Raw genomic sequence first — 9,091 nt, 5'->3', positions numbered from 1 at the left:
CTGAATGGATTAATGCTGGGTTTCCATGAGATTTGTTGTTTTGATTGATCTAGTACAAAGGACATAAGACCACAGTAAATATTGGTTCAGAAATTACACGGTGGGAAGCTCTAAAAGCACAGAAGGGAATGAGAAGTGATGTGGAACTGGCAACTTTTCTTCTCAACAAGTAAGAACACCAGCACATCTTTTAGATACCACAGTTTTCATTTTAGTTTAATTTGCAACATAAGTAATCAACTATACAGTATTGTTCAAAATAATACAAGTACAATTTGACTAACCAGAATAATCCAGGTTTTAATATATTTTTTATTGATACGTGGCAAACAAGTTACCAGTAGGTGCAGTAGATTCTCAGAAAACAAACAAGACCCAGCATTCAGGATATGCATGCTCTTAAGGCTGTGCAGTTGGGCAATTAGTTGAAAGGGGTGTGTTCAAAAAAATAGCCAGTGTGGCATTCAATCACTGAGGTCATCATTTTGTGAAAAAACCGGTGTGGATCAGGTGGCCCCTATTTACAGATGAAGCCAGCACTTGTTGAACATGCATTTTAAAGGCCTGAGGAAAATGTAAAATAAAAATTAACAGAAAATTTAATTAAAAAGTTGATTGGAGAGGGGAAAATCTATAAAGAAAATTATAGGCTGTTCAGCTAAAATGATCTCCAATGCCCTAAAATTGAGAGCAAAACCAGAGAGACGTGGGAAGAAAAAAAAATGGTTTCTCACATATTTATCTTATATCAGAAATGTTGTATTTTATTTCATTTAATATGAACAATGGCCAAATTTATTTTGCTTACAGAATTCAACATGAGCAATCAGACTTCCAGAATTATCGCTTCAACATAGAAAATCTTGTCTGGATCTTCAAGGTAGGGTAAAATAATTATTATTCAACAAATGTTAGACTGAGTTCTTTTTCTATCCATTTAATATATATCGTTTAATATATATATATATATATATATATATATATATATATATATAGATAATATTTCATGTTGATAGAGGAATAGCTTATAAAACAACCTCAACTTTATACAGCTTTATAACTGCATGTGTTATGTGTGACGATCGTGACCCAAGTAAGACACAGGAGAGGGAGAGATCCAATTGCAGGTATGATTTGAATGGGATAATCCAAAAAAAAGTCAAACAAGCCAAGGTCAAATCCAGAGAACAATCCGAAATAAAAAGGAACAGGAAGGGAACAGGAAAATGAGGAATCTCGGAGGACGAGAAGACTGGGATCACGAAGGGTAAGGACTCCATCCAGAAAACATGAAAAGACTGTTAAATATAGGGAGGCTAATGACAATTAAGTGAATTCACCTGGTGCAATTAGCAGGAGTGCAATTACTGTGATGAAAGCACAAGACTAGTGGAATACTAGTGCCTAAGGGGAAGTGAACCCACTAGTGGACACCCAGGGAAACAGAGACTAGACAGCGTGCCATTACCCCCTCCTCCAAGGAGCAGCTGCCAGATGCTCCACCCGAACCCAAGGGAAGACCAAAGACACAAAAAGACCAGGAAGGAGGTGGAGCGGCGGAGGACCAGGGGGAGGGACGGAGGGCCAGGTAAATGGGGAAAACAGAGACAAGAGGACCAGGTAAAATGGGGAAACCCGAGACAAAGGACCAGGTAAAATGGGGAAACTGAGACAAGAGAAGTGCAACACAAAACAAGGAGTCCAGGAGGGAGGTGGACTGGCAGAGGATCAGGGGGAGGGACAGAGGGCCAGGTCCTTAGAGGGAAACGGAAAGAAAGACACAGACAAGAAACCCAGGAGGGAGGTGGACCGGCAGAGGATCGGGGGGGGGGGGGGGGGGTTGGGGGGGGGCGGAGGGTCAGGTCCATAGATGGAAGAACAGACAAAACAAAACAACCACAAAAACACAAGTCCAGGAGAACATAACGTGATGCCCACCAGGGCGGAGCAGAAGACCACCACATCTGTGTGGTCGAAACGGATGCCCCCCAGGGCGGAGCAGAAGACCACCACATCCGTGCGACCGCATAAACAGGAGGACAAGTCTGGGTTGGGCAATGCTGAAACAGAAAACATGAACAAGTTAAGGGTAGCCTCCGTGGCCACAACAGGATCAGTCGGGTGCTCAGAGAGTTTCGACTGAGATGTGACAAGACTCTGGAAGTTCCGCAGAGGCGAGGAGAGACTCTAGTAGTTCAGCAGAGACGTGGAATGGCTCTGGTAGTTCAGCAGAGACATGGAGAGGCTCTGGTAGTTCATCAGAGACGTGGAGAGGCTCTGGTAGTTTCACAGAGACGTGGGGAGGCTCTGGTAGTTCCACAGAGAAGTGACGAGACTCTGGTAATCCCATGGTGTTTTACTGGATTCCAGAAGATCAATGCTGACTTGACTCTGCTTATCAAGATTATTGGTGAATTGTATTTGTTCATGAAGATCAATGGTGACTTGTATTTGTTTCATGAAGATCAATGGTGATTTGCCTTTGTTCATGAAGATCAATGGTGACTTGCCTTTGTTCATGAAGATCACTGGTGACTTGAATTCTCCCATGAAGAACCCCGGTGACTTGACTCTGTCCCTGAAGATCACCGGTGACTTGACTCTGTCCCTGAAGATCACCAGTGACTTGACTCTGTCCTGAAGATCACCAGTGACTTGACTTTGTCCCTGAAGATCACCAGTGACTTGACTGATCACCAGTGACTTGACTCTGTCCCTGAAGATCACCAGTGACTTGACTCTGTCCTTGAAGATTACCAGTGACTTGACTTGACTCTGGAGGGTCAACGGTGACTAGCCCTGACTCTGGAAGGTCAACGGTGACTAGCCCTGACTCTGGAAGGTCAACGGTGACTAACCCTGACTCTGGAGGGTCAACGGTGACTGGCCCTGACTCTGGAGGGTCAACGGTGACTAGCCCTGACTCTGGAGGGTCAAAGGTGACTAGCCCTGACTCTGGAGGGTCAACGGTGGCTGGCCCTGACTCTGGAGGGTCAACGGTGACTGGCCCTGACTCTGGAGGGTCAACGGTGGCTAGCCCTGACTCTGGAGGGTCAACGGTGACTGGCCCTGACTCTGGAGGGTCAACGGTGACTAGCCCTGAATCTGGAAGGTCAACGGTGACTAGCCCTGACTCTGGAGGGTCAACGGTGACTAGCCCTGGCTCTGGAAGGTCAATGGTGACTAGCCCTGACTCTGGAGGGTCGACGGTGGCTAGCCCTGACTCTGGAAGGTCAACGGTGACTCACCCTGACTCTGGAAGGTCAACGGTGACTAACCCTGACTATGGAGGGTCCACGAGCACCTGACTCGACTCAGGAGGGTCCACGAGCACCTGACTCGACTCAGGAGGGTCAACAGGAACCTGACTTGACTCTGGAGGGTCCACGGGAACCTGACTCGACTCTGAAGGGTCCACTTGAACCTGATTCGACTCTGGAGAGTCAACTGTGGTTGTCATTCTGTGCAGAGGTGCTGGACAAGCAGCCATCTTGTGCCATGACTCTGGACCGGCTCCGATCCGTTCCACACGAGCCCGGGTTCGAAGGGGGGCCATGGTGGAGAGCGATGCTGAACCTCCTCTCGACCACTAACTCCTTTGCGACCTCCCCTGGTCCCACGGAAAACAACCAGGCGGGTTCCCTCAAAACCACTCCTATCCCGCTCGGTGGGTGGGGAGGAAACATGAAAAGACATACCGCTGGATCTCAAAGGATGGAGTCCTTCTGTGACGATCGCGACCCAAGTAAGACACAGGAGAGGGAGAGATCCAGTGGCAGGTATGATTTTAATGGGATAATCCAAAACGAAGTCAAACAAGCCAGGGTCAAATCCAGAAAACATTCCAAAATAAAATAAACAGGAAGGGAACAGGAAGACAAGGAATCTCAAAAGGACGAGAAGACTGGGATCACGAAGGGTAAGGACTCCATCCAGACAACATGAAAAGACTGGTAAATATAAGGAGTCTAATGACAATTAAGTGATTGCACCTGGTGCAATTAGCAGGAGTGCAATTCAGAGAGCTGCACGGGTCCGATTTTGTAAATCTGCACCCGTCCATACCCGCAGTGCTTAAAACCGCATCCGACCCATTTTCAGATAGCAGCACTAATTAAAATCCGCACCCGACCCGCTTAAAATAGAAACGACACCTGACCGGCACCCGAAATCAAATCAGTTAAGCCAATCACATTAGACACACTTTTTTTCGAATTTTATTGCCAGGTCATGCAGAAGTTATTTATGGAAAACTCTTTTTAAAAGATATTCGTTTTTTATACATTTTATATTAATTTTGATCAATGGTTTAGCAATCAATTGCTCGTATTTAATAAATAAGAAGCAAACATATAGCAGATTTAATATTTTGCTACCTAAAAGTTTTTTCCCTCATATAAAACGCATGTGGACTGATATTTTTCCAATGTCTGGACTCCTTTATTAGATTAGATTAGATTAGATTCAACTTTATTGTCACTGCACATGTAGGTACAAGGCAACGAAATGCAGTTAGCATCTAACCAGAAGTGCAATAAGCAGTAAGTACAGAATAAAGGTCTATAATATGTACAATAACTATACAGGTAAGTATTATGGACATAATTTACAGATATTAATACTATAAGCACAATATACAGATAGGTGTACTATGAACATACTATACAGATGGGCTATGTAAAAGTGTATGTACACTATAGGCAGAACTATGAACATAATTTACAGTATTGCAATGGACAGTAAAGTGCATAGAAAATATTACAATGTGCAAATGGATTATACAGTGTTCCTGGATGAACAGACAGTAGTGCAAGTAATAACAAGTTACTGTTTTTTGCTTGTTGTGAATAAATAAATAAATCAGAGTGTTGAAGAAGGGGGAGGAGTCTATGTGTGGTGTGGGGGGTGTTGAGGGGTGTCAGAGGGCAGAGTTCAGCAAGGAGACAGCTTTAGGGAAAAAGCTGTTCCTGAATCTTGTGGTCCTTGTTCGGAGGCTCCTGAAACGCCTGTCCTGTCCAGGTCTCCAAGTTTTGTGGTCAGCTTGGAGGGAATGACGGTGTTAAATGCTGAACTGAAGTCAACAAACAACATCCTAACATACGTGTTGTTATTGTCCAGGTGTGTGAGTGCAGAGTGCAGCACTGTGCATACTGCATCCTCTGTGCTCCTATTTCTGCTGTAGGCAAATTGGTGTGGGTCCAGTGTGGGTGGGAGGCAGTCTTTGAGGTGTGCTAGGACCAGTCGCTCGAAGCACTTCATAATGATGGGTGTGAGTGCTACGGGGCGATAGTCATTCAGGCACGTTGGGGAGGAGTGTTTCGGTACTGGCACAATGGATGTGGACTTAAAACATGTTGGCACAGTTGCTTGGGTGAGGGACAGGTTGAAAATGTCTGTGAAGACCCCTGCAAGCTGCTCTGCACATGCCCTAAGCACACGTCCAGGAATGCCATCCGGGCCAGCAGCCTTGCGTGCGTTGATCCGGCTCAGTGCAGTGTGGACATCTGAGGGGGTGAGTTTAAGGGGTTGGTGGTCTGTTGAGGGTGAGATTTTGGTGGCCGTCTCCTTGCTGTCGCTGTTGAAGCGAGCATAAAAGTCATTTAGCTCGTTAAGGAAGGAGACGTCCGTGACCGTTGAAGTGGAGTTGCTTGACTTGTAGTCACTGATGATCTGGATGCCCTGCCACATGCGTCGGGGGTCAGAGTTGGAAAAGTGTTCCTCTACCTTCAGCTTGTAGCAGTACTTGGCCTTTTTGATGCCCCTTTTCAGGTTAGCCCTGGATTTACTGTAGGCCTGAGCGTCATCTGACCTGAAGGCAGCGTTGCGGTCTTTCAGCAGAAGTCGAACCTCCTTGTTCATCCATGGCTTCTGATTAGGGTATGTTGTTATCTGTTTTTCTGTTGTTACACTGTCAATGGTGGAGTTGATGTGATCCAGTACAGAGGAGGTGTAGATATCAATGTCCATGTGAGAGCCACAGGCAGCCTGTGAAGCAAACATACTCCAGTCAGTGTGTTGAAACCTGTCTTGAAGTAAAGAGTCTGCTCCAGTTGGCCACACTTTGATGGTCCTCACTGATGGCTTCACACGGTTGATGAGGGGTGAATACTTAGGGGTGAGAAACAAAGAAAGGTGATCAGACTGTCCGAGGTGGGGGAGGGGGCTCGCGATATAAGCTCCATTGATGTTTGTATAAACATGATCCAAAGTTTTGTCTCCTCTGGTGTGGCAGGAAACATGCTGGTGAAATTTGGGGAGTACTGTTTTTAATTTGCAGTGATTAAAATCACCCGCGACAATAAAAGCAGCCTCTGGGTGAGCAGTCTGTTGTTTACTAATGGCTGCATGAAGTTCGTTCAAAGCAAGCTTGGCATTAGTATCCGGTGGAATATAGACTGCGGTTATTATGGTGGAAGAACTCCCGTGGCAGATAAAAAGGTCTACATTTAACCATGAGAAACTCTAGGTTAGCTGAGCAGTGTCTCCCAACAATGACAGTGTTTGTACCCCAAGCTTTGTTGACATAAATGCACACTCCACCACCTGTTGTCTTGCCGGAGTCATCTGCCGTTCTATCTGCCCGGAACGTGTAGCGTCCTGCTAGCTCAATAGCATTGTTGGGTACGTCGCTGTGTAGCCATGTTTCCGTGAAAACCATGACATTGCAGTCCATAAGTCTCTTACTGTGGGTGATGCGGAGTCGTAACTCATCCATTTTGTTCACCAGTGACCACACATTAGCGAGGAAAATGCTGGGTAAAGAGAGCCGGAGCGGTGTTAGCTTTAGCTTGGCTCTTAGACCTCCGCGCTTCCCCCGCCTTTGTTTACGATCTCGATGCCGCCTGCGAGCACTTCCGCCCGGCCGGGTAGAGTGCGAAGCCTCGGTTGTTCTAGCGATCTCAGGGATGAGTCGAAGATTGGTGATAAAACTGCTGGTAAAGTCCTCACCGATATCCAAAAGCTCCTGTCGGGTGTATGATGTTAAAGCAAAGCTGTTCAGTACGAACAGACCCGAGATGAGCAGGAATAATACTGCAAAATTGCAAAAACTGGAGAGACGCTGAGCCTCGCGATGTGTTCGCGCCGCCATCTTGGTCACTATTAATGGAGTATATAAACAGACGTTTCAATATATTGGTATTAAATGCATTTTCTGAGAATTTATATTTCACGTTTTTACTGTTTTTATCCGACACAGTTCCCCGCGGGTACCCGAACCCGTGCAGGAATCTAGTGCAATTACTGTGATGAAAGGACAAGACTAGTTGAATACTAGTGCCTATGGTGAAGTGCCTAAGGGGAAGTGAGCCCACTAGTGGACACCCAGGGAAACAGAGACCAGACAGCGTGACACTATGCAGCTAACAGTAGGAAGATAGACAAGATCACTTCTAACTTGATAGCTTAATAAATTATTAAATTAGAATCTTAAACGGTATTTAGCAACTTCAGAGCTATGCATGATTTAGGTAACAGTCATGTAGTCATTCGGAAATGTTCATTTTCCCTACCTCAGTTCTGGTACTTTTTGTTACAGTTTTTGTCTGATAAGTTTATTAGTATTCAATATTGCATCAAAGCAGTCTTGTGATCTTTTAGCAGTGATGCTAAAAAGTCCGTAGTTACAGTGTGCCTGCTAAATTGCATATAGGGGAAACACTGGTGTGACGTTTTCTCAGGTGCTCTCTGTAAATGTTACTTAAAATAACTGCATGAAGTTTGTTCATGATAACTGATATTCTAAAATGAGACTTTTTAATGTTCTGTTTTTTCTGTACTATTGAACTGCTGTTAAATTTCTAACATTATCACAGCTTTGTAAATGCTTTTTACTCTCATCTGTCTAATTTGTTTAACCTTATTTTTCATATGTGGATGTAAGATTTAATAACGTTTTGTTATTGTACCCTCTTTGTTTTTATTTTTTTGATTTTAGGATCTTGAGGACAAAATTATTATATTTCTGAAGAATGAACTGACAAGGTTGAAGAAAATATTAAAAAAAGAGAACACACAATACTTTGTGCAGGATTTTATAAAGGACACATGTGAAATCAAAGAAGCAGCTTTTGATATCGTACTTTATTTTCTAAAAAGAATGAAGCAAGATGAGATTGCAGACACTTTAAAAGGTAAGAGGCTCGTGAGTCTGTTTAAAAAAAATAATTATAACAAGGAAAGAAGAGTAAGATTAAGTGTTTTTGTTGTGTGTTTTTTTCATAAGAGCTGATCTTCATTCATCAACAACAACTTAAATCGAACCTGAAGCAAAAGTATCAATGTGTGTTTGAAGGAATTGCAAAGCAAGGTGATTGTACACTTCTGAATAAAATCTACACTGATCTTTATATTACTCAGGGTTGTAGTGAGCAGGTTAATACTGAGCATGAGGTAAGACAGATTGAAGTTGCTTCCAGGCAACATGAATCACAGGAGATACAGGTTGAATGCAATAATTTGTTTGAAGCAACCGAACAAAACAAGATGATCAAAACTGTACTAACAAAAGGAGTTGCTGGTATTGGAAAATCCATCTCTGTGCAAAAGTTTGTTCTGGATTGGGCTGAAGGAAAAGAAAATCAAGACATCAGCTTCATATTTCCTCTTCCTTTCCGAGAGATGAATTTCAAGGAGAAAGAAAACTAGTTGATGAGCCTGATAAAACTTAGTTTGATGAGCCTGATAAGTCAGTTTTTCCCAGAGGCAAAAGAACTGAACCTTACGAAAAATAAATTTAAAAGTCTTATTCATTCTTGATGGACTGGATGAATGTCGTCTTCCTAAACTTTGAGGGTAATGGGACGTGTCGTGATGTATCATCACCAGCTTCTCTAGATGTTCTCCTTACGAACCTCATCAAGGGAAATCTGCTTCCTTCTGCTCTCATCTGGATCACCACCAGACCAGCAGCTGCCAGTAAGATTCCTCCTGACTGTATTGACCGGCTGACAGAGATACGAGGATTCAATGATGCACAAAAGGAGGAGTACTTCAAAAAAAGGTTCATGGATGAGAATCAGGCCAAAGAAATCATTGATCATGTTAAACAATCAAAGAGTCTCTTTTATCATGTGCCACATCCCAGTCTTCT

General features: G+C 43.9%; 1 protein-coding gene across 1 annotated transcript; it reads left to right on the top strand.

Moving 5' to 3' along the window:
- Positions 1-61: 61 nt before the first annotated feature.
- Positions 62-8,646, top strand: LOC113092172 (NACHT, LRR and PYD domains-containing protein 12-like). The gene is made up of 4 exons (XM_026257787.1): positions 62-169; positions 811-880; positions 7,937-8,132; positions 8,225-8,646. Exons 1-4 carry the CDS (start codon positions 129-131, stop codon positions 8,644-8,646), a joined length of 729 nt encoding a protein of 242 aa, XP_026113572.1. The 5' UTR covers positions 62-128.
- The last annotated feature ends 445 nt before the right edge of the window (positions 8,647-9,091 follow it).

Source organism: Carassius auratus, unplaced genomic scaffold, assembly GCF_003368295.1.
Source record: "Carassius auratus strain Wakin unplaced genomic scaffold, ASM336829v1 scaf_tig00214501, whole genome shotgun sequence".
In the NCBI taxonomy this organism is placed as follows: Eukaryota; Metazoa; Chordata; class Actinopteri; order Cypriniformes; family Cyprinidae; genus Carassius; species Carassius auratus.
The sequence above is the reverse complement of the archived record's forward strand: the minus strand, read 5'-3'. Positions and strand labels throughout refer to the sequence as shown.

Excerpts from the sequence above, each read along its gene's own strand:
- LOC113092172 (XM_026257787.1), top strand. The coding sequence starts at position 129 with ATGAGAAGTGATGTGGAACTGGCAACTTTTCTTCTCAACAA. Across the intron at positions 170-810 it reads GCAACTTTTCTTCTCAACAA|AATTCAACATGAGCAATCAG; the intron begins GTAAGAACACCA and ends TTTTGCTTACAG. Across the intron at positions 8,133-8,224 it reads GATTGCAGACACTTTAAAAG|AGCTGATCTTCATTCATCAA; the intron begins GTAAGAGGCTCG and ends TTTTTTCATAAG.